Raw genomic sequence first — 13,813 nt, 5'->3', positions numbered from 1 at the left:
TAAGCTGCTGCCTGCAACGTGGGCATCCCATATGAGTGCTGGTTCTAGCTATGGCTGCTCTGCTTCCAATCCGGCTCCCTGCTAATGGCCTTGGGAGAGCAGCAGAAGATGGCTCAAGTGCCTGGGCCTCTGTCATCCATGTGGGAGACCCGGATAGAGTTCCTGTCTCCTGGCTTTGGCCTGGCCCAGCCCTGGCTGTTGTAGGAGTAGATGAGAGATTCTGTCTGCCTCTCTGTGTCACTCTCCCTTTCAAATGAAATAAGCAGATAAGTCTTTAAAAGATAAAAAGGAGGTGGGCGGCCAGCGCCGTGGCTCACTAGGCTAATCCTCCGCCTTGCGGCGCCGGCACACCGGGTTCTAGTCCCGGTCGGGCGCCAGATTCTGTCCCGGTTGCCCCTCTTCCAGGCCAGCTCTCTGCTGTGGCCAGGGAGTGCAGTGGAGGATGGCCCAAGTGCTTGGGCCCTGCACCCCATGGAAGACCAGGAGAAGCACCTGGCTCCTGCCATCGGATCAGCGCGGTGCGCCGGCCACAGCGCGCCAGTCGTGGCAGCCATTGGAGGGTGAACCAACGGCAAAAGGAAGACCTTTCTCTCTGTCTCTCTCTCTCACTGTCCACTCTGCCTATTAAAAAAAAAAAAAAAGGAGGTGGGCATTTTTAAAATATTTATTTATTTATTTGAAAGGCAGAATTAACAGAGATTGAGAGAGATCTTCTATCCACTGGTTCACTCCCCCAAATTGCCATAAATGGAGTTGAGCTGATCCATAGCCAGGAGCCAGGAGCTTCTTCCAGACTCTCACATGGGTCGCAGGGGCCCAGGGACTTGAGCTGTCTTCTGCTGCTTACCCAGATGCATTAGCAGGGAGCTGGATTGGAAGTGGAACAGCCAGGACTTGAACTGGTGCCCATATAGGACGCCGGCATCACAGGCGGTGGCTTTACCCACTGTGCCACAACACTGGGCCCAGAGATAGGCTTCGTGACACAGCCAGTTAAGCTACTGCTTAGCACACCCACATCCATACCAGAGTGCTTGGGATCAAGACCCTGCCCCCAGCCTTCCAAACCAGCTTCCTGCTAGTGCCCCGGGGAGGCTGCAGGTGATGGCTTCACTTTTTGACTTGTTTTTACTCACATGGAAGACCTGTATGGAGTTCTGGCCTCCTGGCTTCAGCCTGCCCAACCCTAACTGTTGCAGGCATGTGGGGAATGAACCAGCAGACAGAAGATAATTTCTTTCTCTCTCTCTACCTTTTAAGTAAACATTGAGAGAGAGAGAGAGAGAGAGAGAGAGTGTTCTTCATGGCTGGAGACGCTCGAGGCTCAGATGTTAGATGGGTCAGCACCCAGTGGAGGCCTCCTCGTTGCTCTGTTGAAAGAAAGGAGAATCTGGGTGAGGCAGCCACGTGGGGTGCTCGGTGACTGGGTTCAGCTGCGGGTGTTTCCCATCCTGTGAGGAACAGGGTCTCTGACCTTGCGTCCTTGTCTGTTCAGCGTGCTTGCTCAGTGGGCTCCTGCCGGGGCGCTTGCTGAGCCGGCCGCCCGCTCACGTAACCAGCTTTCAGGAGCTCCCGAGGGGTGCCCCAGGCAGTGCTTGGCCATGGGAGTGCAATAAAGCACCGTACCGACATCCCCGCTCCCCCAGAGGTGCGACCCGTGAGAGGAAACAGACGGTCCCCATGTGAGCCTCTGTGTCTGGGGGGCTAGCTGATGGCAAGAGAGACCAAGCCAGGAGAGAAGCAGATGTGCTGAGGAGGCGCCCGCCTGTCAGCCAGTCTGCTGGGGAAGGGAGTGTGTCCCATCCTGGCTCAGCCTCAACTCAGGGTGGCCTGGGGCAGGTCTCTCAACTCTCCAGGCTAAAATGGAATGAGTAGAACTTCCCCAGCGGGGCTGTTGAATTAGTGGGAATTCCAGGGTAGTTCAAACAGTTCATGAAAAAAATGGAATTAATGATGTTTACTTTGGTGTAGAAAATTTTGAAATCCATGCTTTTTTTTCATTATACACATTTTCCATGAACTTTTTGAAGGCCCTCATGTGGAATGCCTTTGGTGCAGGGCCTATCACATACTCAAGCCCATCATTGGGAGCTAGAATGATTGGATTTTACAAGAGGCAATTTTTTGTAAGATTTATTTATTTATTTATTTGAAAGTGAGAGTTGCACACACACACACACACACACTCGCAGAGAGAGGTCTTCCATCCACTGGTTCTCTCCCTAATTAGCCCCAACAGCTGGAGATGCACTGATCTGAAGCCAGGAGCCAGAAGCTGCTTCTGGCTTTCCCACGTGGGTGCAGGCATCCAAGGACTTGGGCCATCTTCCACTGCTCTCCCAGGCCATAGCAGAGAGCTGGATTCAAAGTGGAGCAGCCAGGACTAGAACCGGCACCCATATGGGATGCCGGCACTGCAGGCAGAGGCTTTACCTCCTATGCCACAGTGCCGGCCCCCCAAGAGGCAGTTTTAACCTAAGAAGAGAGGTGGCAGAGCTGCGGAGTGGCGTTGTAGGGGAGCAGCTTGAAGGGAATGGACTCTGCCCAGCTCTCTCATTCCCATAGCCTGGGTGGCCAGAGTGGGGGAGTGGCGGGGAGGGTGGCAGGGAGGCTTGGAGAGACCCACCTGGGTCTCTGAGGGGAGGGCATGACTGTGGCTGGCTGGACCATGGCCGGGGGCCTGTGACTCCCCTTGTCCTGTCCACCACCTGCCCCCAGGCCCAGCCCTGCCCAAGTCCCGTCATCTCCCCACAGCGAGGGAGCAGAACTCAGGCACCGGGACGCCCAGGTCCAGCGCTGTGAGGACGTCCTGCAGCGGCTGCGGGCCGTGGTACCCCAGATGGACATGGAAGGGGATCGCAACATCTGGATCGTGAAGCCAGGAGCCAAGTCCCGTGGACGAGGTGGGGGTCAGCCCTTGCTCCCTGCACCTCACCCCGCGGTGAGGTTCCCCACGTGCGGCCCGGGCTCAAGTCCCAGCCCTGTTAGTGACACTCCACGTGTCCCCTCTCTGAGCTGTTTCCTCGTCTGTGACGATGCCGACACTTCCAGTGGAGTGCGGATTAAATGAAGGAGTGCCCTGGAAACTCAGCCTGGGGTCTGGGCCAGAGCCATCTCCCTGTAAAAGCAGACGCCTCCTCCCCTGCCTCAGAGTTCAGGTTAGCGCTTCAGGTGGCTTTGGTGACGCGGGCACTCAGTAGCTTGGCATCTCAGGGCTCTCAGGTTTGACCACTGCAACCTTGTGGGTTGTAGCAGAGTGGTTGGGGTCCTGGATGGTGGCAGCCACACCCACGAGGTCTAACCCAGGTGTCGCCGCTGTGGCGTCTCCTGTTGATGGATGGACTGTCTTGGACTTCCCTTCTCTAGTGGAGATACGTTTAGTGACTGATTCCTGTCGCAGGGGGTCAGATGGGGTCACATGTCCTGCTCCCTGTAAGACTTCAGGCAGGTGAGTCACGCTCTCCTGGCCTCTCCTTAGGGAGCCAGCCCTTCCGTGTGAGGACTGAATGAGTGAAAGGCGTGTGTAGTCAGAGCCTGTGTACGGCCGTTACTGTGACCGCCCAGCCAAGTTCAAGTGGCAGCCGGACAGGAGCGCCGGCAAGCTGGGGTGGTGCTCCAGTAGGGGCTCCAGAAGTGTGCTAACAGGCTTTTGGTACCAGATCGTGAAAATGCATGCTCATGACCCCAGCAGAAACCAGAGTGCAGAAAACTGGGAAGAAGCAAGCAGAAGGAGATAACTGCCGTTCACCTTCAGGTGTTTCTTTCTATGCTGTCTTCCATGCACTTGGAGTGTGTACACGTGTGTGTGCGTGCGCGCGTGTGTGTGCATGTGTGTGTGCACTTCACACAAAAGCACGCTGTTCCACACCTTCCCTTTTTCACTCTTTATAATCTTTCCATATCAGTTAGTACGAGACTTTTCTGTTTTGCAGCTTTTCTCTTAGCAATAGAACTTGGAAATCACTCCATTTCAGAGCTTGGTTTTTGTTCTCTGTTTTAAACATCCTTTTAGGGACCCTTTCAAATGTACACAGATGGAGACAGAATAAGACAGTGACTCTCCAGGTACCTAGCACCAAATGGTACCATTTATCTGTTTGAAAAATACTTAACTGAAGTGTCTGTAGGATACACTTCCTTGAAAAGGACCCGCGTCGTGGGCGTACACATCAGTGAAGTGCATCAATGAACGTCCCGCCCATGGCACCCAGGGTCAAGGAACAAGATACCTGCACCCTGCAGGGCCCTTCTTGTATCTCGGCCTCCCTGGAGTGGCCCCCATCCTGACCAGGATGTCTGAGCTGTGCAGAGAGGGAGGGAGGGTGTAGGCCCTCCTGGCTCACCGCGTGCTGCCGTGGAGGCTTGTGTCGTTGGACGCCCTGTCATAGACTTCCTTTTCTCGTGGAGAGTTTTTGTTGATTGATTCCTGTTGGAGGCAATGCTGTGAGGAGCATCTTGTGCAGGTGTCTTTGGACTTTTCCTTTTGTTGCCTTTGGGTAAATTCCTAGAAATGAAATTGCTCTGTCGGTCTGATCTTGGCTCATTCAAGGCAACCTGTTCTTGGCAGTCCTGCTGAGTGCGCTGTGGACATTTGAGACAAAGTCTTGTCTGGGAACCAGGCACAGTTTTGTCTGTGCCTTTTAAAAAAGTATTTACTTGGGGCCAGCGCTGTGGCTCAGTAGGGTAAGCCGCCGCCTGCAGTGCCAGCATCCCATATGGGTGCTGGTTCAAGTCCAGACTGTTCCACTTCCAATCCAGATCCCTGCTAATGTGCCTGGGAAAGCAGCGGAAGATGGCCCAAGTTCTTGGTCCCTGTACCCACGTGGAAGACCCAGAAGAAGCTCCTGACTTCTGGCTTCGGCCTGAGCCAGCCCTGGTCATTGTGGCCATTTGGAGAGTGAAACAGCGGATGGAATATTTCTCTCTCTCTCTCTCTCTCTCTCTCTCTCTCTCTCTCTCTCTCCTTCTCTCTCTGTAAGTCTTTCAAACAACCAAATAAATCTGAAAAAGATAAAGCAGAAAGGGGCCTGCACTGAGGTGTGGTGGGCTAAGCCTCCGCCTGTGGCGCCAGCATCCCATATGGACAGTGAAAGGTGACCCGAATGCTTGGCTCCCTGCACCCTGGTGGTAGGCCCAGAAGAAGCTCCTGGCTTTAAATTGGTCAGCTCTGGCTGTTGCAGCCATTTGAGGAGTGAACCAGCAGATGGAAGACTCTCTCTGTCTCTCCCTCTCTGTCTGTGACTCTACCTCTCAAATAAATAAATTAATAAATAAAAAAAAAAACCTGAAAATCATTTGACCCTATGTGCGAGGGTTTGGGGGGAAAAACCCACATATTTATTTATTTAAAATGCAGAGTTACAGAAAAAGGGAAAGACACAAAGAGGAGAGAGAGAGAGAGATATCGTCTGTTATCTGGCTCATTCTCCAAATGATCGCAACAGCTGGGGCTGCACAGGCCATAGCTAGAAGCTTGGAACTTCATCCTGGTCTCCCACATGGGTGACAGGGGCCCAGGCACTTGGGCCATCTTCTGCTGTTTTCCCAGCTGCATTAGCAAGGAGCTGGATCGGAAGTGGAGCAGCTGAGTCTCACTGCTCAGGTGGGACGCTGGTGTCACAGGGCACATCTTCCTCTGCTGTGCCACAGTACCAGCCTCGGCAGTGTCTCTGGCAGGTGATGAGGCTGCTTTGGGGGCTGAACCGTGAAGGAATGCGCCTGGTTTACAAGTGTGTGTGTTGGGGTTGTACCTTGCTAGCATCCAAACTGTGTGTGGAGGCCTGAGGTTCTTCACTCCTTAGGATGAGAGGCAGAATTAGGCTACATAACCAACAAGCAGTGTTGTGTGGGATATGGGCAAACACCTGGTATTCTACAGTCTTTCTGGGAACAGAAATTGGTTGCGAATTCCTGGCAGTATAAAATGAAGCCAGCATACACCCTAGGGGCTAGCAAATCTGCAGCTAGGAATTCGTCCCACACGTATGTAACAACCATGATACATACTGTTGTCATTGACTCAACCTTTACTCACACTTCCGGGTGCCAAGCACCCTTGCAGACACAGAGTGGCTTTATTCTGTGGAATCCCATGAAACCAACACGTGTGGGTCTCAAGCCCGCTTGCTGCCACTGGAGAAGGAAACACTTTTTATCGTGTGTTTTTTTGTATTGAAACTGGCTTTTGGCCGGCGCCGTGGCTCACTAGGCTAATCCTCCACCTAGCGGCACCGGCACACCGGGTTCTAGTCCCAGTCGGGGTGCCGGATTCTGTCCCGGTTGCCCCTCTTCCAGGCCAGCTCTCTGCTGTGGCCAGGGAGTGCAGTGGAGGATGGCCCAAGTGCTTGGGCCCTGCACCTGCATGGGAGACCAGGAGAAGCACCTGGCTCCTGCCTTCGGATCAGCGCAGTGCGCCGGCCGTGGCAGCCATTGGAGGGTGAACCAACGGCAAATGGAAGACCTTCCTCTCTGTCTCTGTCTCTCACTGTCCACTCTGCCTGTCAAAAAAAAAACCAAAAAACAAAAAACAAAACAACAACAAAAAAAACCCTGGCTTTTGTTTTTTATTCCGTTATTGGAGAATACATAATGTATATGCACATGCTTCACAAAAGCCCAAAACTCGTTACATTTTTATCTCTCTGTAGATTCCTTGTCAATCAAACCAAACTTAGAAACTTAAAACCTTGATGTTGCTACAGCTTCTCAGCTTTGGCAGAGGGAACGGGTTGCCGTGGAGGGGGGCGGCCTCGCCCCCTTGGCCCGCTCCGTTCTGTGCGGGGGAGAGCGTAGGGTGTGCTGCTCGTGGTGCCCAGCCTCACCCCTGAGCCCCGCTGCCCTCGCCCCTGTAGGCATCATGTGCATGGACCACCTGGAGGAGATGCTGAAGCTGGTGGACTGCAACCCCCTGATGATGAAGGACGGCAAGTGGGTGGTGCAGAAGTACATCGAGCGGCCCCTGCTCATCTTCGGCACCAAGTTCGACCTGAGACAGTGGTTCCTGGTCACCGACTGGAACCCGCTCACCGTGTGGTTCTACCGCAACAGCTACATCCGCTTCTCCACGCAGCCCTTCTCCCTGAAGAATCTGGACAAGTGAGTCCCACTGCTCAGTTCCCTGTGGGGCGCGGGACCTGGGGAGCCAAGAGGCGGGCACCGTGCAGCCCCATGGGGCTCCAGCCAGCCTCCCTCCCACCTGACAGCTACTCAGAGTGTGTGCCCTGTGCCTGTGTCACGTCCTAGACTCTCAGGGCCCAGTGCTGAACAAAACAGGATCCCAGCTCTAAGAGCTCTCGTTCTGGGAGGGACAGATAGACAAGCAGTGAACACAGGAGTACAGTTAACTAGCAGACGGAGAGCTGACCTGGGCTACGGGGAAGGAAACGTCTCACAAGGCAGAGGGTGGTCAGGAGGTGTTCGAGAGGAGAGAGGCAAGATGCAGTGCTGCTGTGGGGTAGAGGCTGCAGCTTCCAGACTGTGGCTTTGGTCAAGCAAAACCTCCCTGTAAGCCCCAGTGGAGCCCACCTGGAGGATGGAGGCACCAGTGTGAAGTTCAGTGACGGGCACTTCACGTGTGATGCAGGCTTTGTGTACACAAATATGTAAGCACCGTGTGTCTGCTCTCTCACTCTTGATAAAAGCTGGCGGAGCGGCTACTGTTACAACCCCGTTTCACAGATGCCGGGAGCACGCAGGCTTAGTGACTCGCCTGAGACCTCACACAAGCCAGTGCTGAAGATGGTGCCTACAGGGCCGTCCTCTTACCCGTCTTCTGTCTTCCAGCACTGGGAGGGCTAAGGAGAGGAGGCACAGAGCATTCAGTGTAGTGCCCAGCTGCTGCTCCTCAGAGGGGCCCGACTGTTCCTGACCCTGGAAGTGTGCTGGGCACAGGCCTGGGTCCTTCCCTCCCCCTCCCAGGTAGGGTCCTCTGTGTCACTGGACTGTTCTAGCTCAGCTTTCTGCTCCCTGCCCTAGCGCGGTGCACCTGTGCAACAACTCCATCCAGAAGCACCTGGAGAACTCGTGCCGCCGGCACCCAATGCTGCCCACGGACAACATGTGGTGCAGCCAGAAGTTCCAGGCCCACCTGAAGGACATGGGGGCCCCCGACGCCTGGTCCGGCGTCATTGTGCCTGGCATGAAGGCTGCCGTGATCCACGCGCTGCAGACCTCGCAGGACGCCGTGCAGTGCCGGAAGGCCAGCTTCGAGCTCTACGGGGCGGACTTCCTGTTTGGGGAGGACTTCCAGCCCTGGCTGATCGAGATCAACGCCAGCCCCTCCATGGCGCCCTCCACGCCCGTCACGTCCCGGCTCTGTGCCTGCGTGCAAGCGGACACCCTGCGCGTGGTCATCGACCGGCGGCTGGACCGCAGCTGTGACACGGGGGCCTTCGAGCTCATCTATAAACAGGTGAGCCGGGCGGGACCCCAGGGCGTCAGCCTCTGTGCTGGGTAGCCCCCCACTGAGGGCAGGCCGCTGTGCTCAGACCAGGCTCAGGGCTCGGTCCTGCCACGCTGGCCTAGTGCAGCTGCTTGCCCTCCGGGGCCTCAGCCTCCCTGGGCAGTGGCTGTGCTGCTGTCTTTCTCCTGGGCTTTGGGAGAACGAAATGTGGGTACTTTGAGGGGTCATCAAGCAGTTCACTGGAAATACGTGTTATGAAGAAAACCACCTGTGGATTTCAAAATCTTTTATACCAAAAGAAGCCTTTTTTAGAAACAGAGAAAGGGAGAGAGTACCCATCTACTGGTTCACTTCCCAAATGACTGCAAAAGTTGGGGACCGGGCTGGGTAGGGCCAGGAGCTCAACCCATGTCTCCTGTATTAGTAGCAAGAATCCATTTATGGAGCTGTCACTTCCTCTCTCCTAGCATCTCATTAACAGGAAGCTGGAGTCAGGAACCAGAGCCAGGTTTTGAACCTAGACAGTCTGACATAGAAAACTGGGTGTCTCAAGCGCTTAGCTAAGTGCCAGCCCCTAAACTTAATTTCTCGTTGTTTTTCCAATCACTGAGGTGCCCTCACATGTGTAGGGAAGTACAGGGCAGAGCATTAAGAGCACTGCCGGGGCTGGTGCTGTGGCACAGTGGGTAAAGCCGCCGCCTGCAGTGCCGGCATCCCATATGGGCGCTGGTTCAGGTTCTGGCTGCTCCACTTCCGGTCCAGTTCTCTGCTATGGCCTGAAAAGCAGAGGAAAAATAGTCCAAGTCCTTGGGCCCTGCACCCACATGGGAGACCCAGGAGAAGCTCCTGCTCCTGGCTTCAGATCAGCCCAGCTCTGGCTGTTGTGGCCGTTTACGGAGTGAACCAGCAGATGGACTGTCTTTATCTCTCTGCCTCTGCCTTTCTGTAACTCTGACTTTCAAATAAATAAATGTTTCAAATAAATAAATCTTAAGAGGCCGGCACCATGGCTCACTTGGTTAATCCTCCGCCTGCGGCGCCGCCATCCCATATGGGTACCGGGTTCTAGTCCTGGCTGTTCCTCTTCCAGGCCAGCTCTCTGCTGTGGCCCCGGAGGGCAGTGGAGGATGGCCCAGGTGCTTGGGCCCTGCACCCGCATGGGAGACCAGGAGGAAGCTCCTGGCTTCTGGCTTCGGATTGGCGCAGCACGCCAGCTGTAGTGACCATTTTGGGGGTGAACCAATGGAAGGAAGACCTTTCTCTCTGTCTCTGTCTATCTCTCTCTCACTAACTCTATCTGTAAATAAATAAAATAATAAACAAACAAACAAATCTTTTTAAAAAGAAAATGCACAGCCAGCCCCTGAGCCGTGGCTGCGACCCTGAGACTTTGGACCCAGACACGAGGGGTTTCAGCTTCCCTCTGTAGAGCAGTAATAAAATAGTGCCTACCTCCTAAGCTGTGAGGATTCAGGGATGGATGTAATGGAGTCCATAGTCCCTGGTACCTGGTCACTGTGACGCAGGGTTGGCCGTTGTGTTTATCACACTAAGCGTGCTAGCATGTTCATATAAAAGACCGCTTGTCCAGTGCCGGGATGTGCAGTAAAGGTCAGCTTGGTGGTGGCTGCTGTGTTGTACTGCTGCTGCTTCCACGCTCTTCCCAGAAAGAGATCGAAAGCTACATGAGGAGGGGTCTGCGCCCTGGAGCTGTCTCCCTGTGGCTGTGCAGTGAGGGGTCTGCGCCCTGGAGGTGTCTCCGTGTGGCTGTGCAGTGAGGGGTCTGCGCCCTGGAGGTGTCCCCCTGTGGCTGTGCAGTGAGGGGTCTGCTCTCTGGAGGTGTCTCCCTGTGGCTGTGCAGTGAGGGGTCTGCACCCTGGAGGTGTCTCCCTGTGGCTGTGCCTGGGGGTCTTATCCCTGGAGGTGATCTCCTCACATTGGTGCATTGAGGGGTCTGTGCCCTGGAGGCACACTGAGAATATCTGCGCGCTCTGTAGGCAAACCCACCCTGACCTCCTCCCCTACCCATCTGCGGCTGCTCAGGGCAGGGGGCTGCGCCCTGCTGGGGGTTTCCCCCATGGCAGTAGCACTCAGCTTCTGTTGAGGTTGGCTGCAGGGAGGGGCTGGCTGACCACGTGACCTTAGTGGCCTCCTCTTTGTGACAGTTACTTATAACATTTTATTTAAGATTTTATTTATTTATTTGAAAGAGTTATGGAGAAAAGGAAGCAAGATACAGAGAGAGATCTTCAATCCACAGGTTCACTCTCCAGATGACCGCAATGGCTAGGCCAAAGCCAGGAGCCAGGAGCTTCATCTGGGTCTCCCGTGTGGATGGCAGGAGGCTTAGCACTTGGGTCATTTTCCACTGCTTTTCCCAGGCCATCAGCAGGGAGCTGGGCTGGAAGTGGGCATGAACCGGCGCCCACGTGGGATGATGGCAGAGCCGGGGAAGGGTCCCACTGTGGTGCAGAGGTGTCCTTGCAGAGGCATGGCTGCCAGGGGCCCCTGCCCCAGAGGTTGTTCTGTGGCCTGGGCACCTGCCTTATCCCATGACCAGTTGTCCTCTGTCGGCCTCCATTGCTGATTGGCTTTCATTGTTAGGCCGGCATGAATCAAGGCGCACACCCAGCCCTGGTTGGTCTCTCGTCGTCCGAATCTGGGACGCCTCTGGAGCGTTCTCCACTGCTCGGGTCTTGGAAGGGACCCAGCAGTTGTTTGTAGAACGGTCCCATGCTCTGCACTGATGCGATTGGTTCTTGGTGGTGGTGTTGCACTTGGTCTTGTGTTGTCTGGATGTCCTGTAATGTAGATGCTAGGTCAGACAGCTTGCTGGGATTCGGATTGGATGTTTTTCGTTAGAGTGTCTCCTGATTACTGGTGTGAAACCTGACTGTGGGCTAAGGCAGCAGCTGCCAGATCTCACCGTGATAAGCTGCACCCTTCCCTTTGCAACTTTTAATGACACTGTAAGGTGAGATTTAGGCCTTATGCAAATTACAGTGTCCTGCCATGCTTTTCACTTGGTTGTTTTGATAGACAGTTTTGGTTCCTGCCTGTTCAGACAGTAAGGTTCTAATTCTGTAGGTACCTTCTCTGTTGGTTGAGACCCTTCTGCACAGGTGAGCTGGGGTTCTGGGGTGCGCACGCAGCCGGGTTTGTAACCAGCTCCCCGGTGTTGTGGTGTTTAGAGAGAATTCAGTCAGGAGCCCCTGCTGACACTGTAGACCCCTCAGGAGGGCCCCAGGCCTGAAGGAGGCTGCTAGCGAGGCCCAGTAGCCGCTCCTGGAACCCGGCCGGCTTAGGGGAACTTTAGACGGTAGGGGACACTTCCCTCTGCCCCGCCAGTCAGCTGCTCGCTGTCTGCACGCTGCCTTCTTTAAAAGCCCTCAGCCTCTGCTTGCTGTGGCTTGGGCTCAGCCGTCACTCCAAGGACCCCAAGCCCCTGACCTGTCTGGCATCCTTACTGAGCTTCTGTGCAGGAAGCTGGCCCTCGGCACCGAGCCACAGGCACTTGGGAGGGCGGTGGGAAGGAAGGTGCCGGGGGCGGCTGGCCAGGACTGCGCCGTTCATCCCGCTCAAGCAGCCCTTGGGGCTCTGTGACTGGGTGCCGCAGTGGGTCTCCGGGGCTGGCACCTCCCTGTGCCTCGGCCCGGCTGCTTCAGAAAACTTCTGTGCTCATTTCTGCCCTGAGTCCTGCCGGGCGGTGCAGTGCCGGTGCGCCGGTCTGAGCGGGCCTCGTCTCGTCTGCTTGCCCACAGCCCGTCGTGGAGGTGCCCCAGTATGTGGGGACCCGGCTCCTGGTGGAAGGCTGCACCATCAAGAAGCCCCTGGCGATGTGTCACCGGCGGGTCAGGGCCCGCCCGGCCCTCCCTCACCTGCCGACTCAGCGAGGCGCTGGGGAAGGCAAGGACTCTTCTAGGAACGCTGCTGGGCCCAGAAGCCAGGGACACAGGGAGAAGCCGGACAGCATGTCCACCACCACGGCCCCCGGAAAGGGGAAGAAAGGCAAGGCGAAAAGTGCCGCCGCCCTGGCCCGCCCCCGGCTCCGGAAGTGGGACCCCTCCGGCTCCAGGATGGGCTGCATTTTCACCATGACCTTTGGTAGTGGAGACAGGCAACCCCACCCCCTGGACAGATTGCCATTGAGTCCGAAGAACCCCCAGGCCCTGGGTAAGACCGTGCTCCCCACACACCCCAGTGTCCTGCTGTCCAAGCCCTGCCCCTGCCAAAGAGCCAGCAGTAAGAAGTAAAAGCCACCACTCGCAGAGCCTGCTTTCTAGATATTTCCAGCAGCCAGATGAGCAGTGTCCCTCCAGCCCGGGCACCCCCAGGCGGTTACACAGGAGCCAGGACTCAGTGCAGACTGCACTCTCCCCAGCCCAAGCTCGTCTCCCCGGGGCACTGCCCTTCCTCAGGGAGGGAACTGGTACTGGTCGAGCACCTAGCAGCCACGCTGCCCCCACCCAGCCAGCCTCCTTTGTCCTCCCAGCAGCCCAGCAAGGTGGGTGCTGCTACTCCCGTTTTCCAGCTGAGGGATCAGGAAGTTTAAGGAAGTTACCCGAGGTTGCACAGCTCAGAAGGGGCAGAGCTGGGATGCAGACCCAGGTCTGTTGGACTCCAAACCCTGTGTTCTTCCCTTGTCTCTGGAGAAGGACCCGGGAGGGCTCTGCGCTCGCCCCTCCCTCTGCCCCGCCTTCCACACCCTCCTTCTGGGGCAGCTGGTCAGCCCGGGGCCTCCCAGCCCTCCTCAGAGCTTCCCTTGCTCCCACAGCCCCTTACCACCTCCCCAGCCTCCACATCCAGGCCCGGCTGCCTTCTCCCCCTGGGCTCTGGCCCCAGGGGCGGGGTCTCAGGCTGCACCCCCACAAGCTGTTGGGCTCTAAGGCCCTGTCGACCACAGGCAAGGCCCTGACGACTCTACCTACGGCCAAGGTTTTCATTTCCCTCCCACCCAACCCTGAGCTCAAGCTGGCACCCGGCGTCCTGAAGCCAACAAAGGTGGGCCTTGAACGGTGACTGCCCCTGGTGGGCAGTGCCGGGCCCCCGGGCAGGGTCGGAGGGCCGCTCTCCAGACGGATTCCTGATCCTCTCCCTCTCTTCCCTCCTTTCACACCGAGGCTGCTGCTCCCCGGCACCTTCAGAGCCCCCGTCCTGGAAGGGCCTTGTGGCATCTGCCGTTTGACGTCGGAGCCCTCCCTGACACCCACAGGAAGGTCCAGGCCAGACGCGGTGACAAATCCAAGGCCAAGGCGTGCCCCATGAAGCAGCTAGGCCTCCCAGAACCCCTGTCCCTTATCGACACCTTCGGGGGGCTGAGGGGCATGGGAGATATGTGGCTAGGGAAGCCCCTGCTTTGATCCCACTTGCCCCCCGTCCTGGGTCCAGTGCCAAATAAAAGGAGCAGGTGAA

The 13,813-nt window shown here is 56.3% G+C and overlaps 1 protein-coding gene across 29 annotated transcripts in view; it reads left to right on the top strand.

Annotated features, from left to right (window-relative positions):
* TTLL3 (tubulin tyrosine ligase like 3) overlaps positions 1 to 13,813 on the top strand; it is a 27,483-nt gene extending 13,670 nt beyond the window's left edge. For 6 of the 29 annotated variants that reach the window (XM_070051146.1, XM_070051145.1, XM_070051135.1 and 3 more), the window contains 6 exons: positions 2,719 to 2,903; positions 6,852 to 7,095; positions 7,975 to 8,410; positions 12,163 to 12,574; positions 12,894 to 13,402; positions 13,522 to 13,813. In XM_070051146.1, the coding sequence (XP_069907247.1) occupies positions 2,719 to 2,903; positions 6,852 to 7,095; positions 7,975 to 8,410; positions 12,163 to 12,574; positions 12,894 to 13,402; positions 13,522 to 13,761 (2,026 nt within the window). In that variant the 3' untranslated portion in view covers positions 13,762 to 13,813. Of the gene's footprint in view, positions 1 to 2,718; positions 2,904 to 6,851; positions 7,096 to 7,974; positions 8,411 to 12,162; positions 12,575 to 12,893 lie in introns of all 29 variants that reach the window. The other 23 variants (XM_070051139.1, XM_070051140.1, XM_070051136.1 and 20 more) reach the window with 19 other exon arrangements.

Source organism: Oryctolagus cuniculus, chromosome 10 (genome assembly GCF_964237555.1).
Source record: "Oryctolagus cuniculus chromosome 10, mOryCun1.1, whole genome shotgun sequence".
Taxonomy (NCBI): domain Eukaryota; kingdom Metazoa; phylum Chordata; class Mammalia; order Lagomorpha; family Leporidae; genus Oryctolagus; species Oryctolagus cuniculus.
Note: the sequence above shows the minus strand (reverse complement) of the source record. Positions and strands in the feature narration are given on the sequence as shown.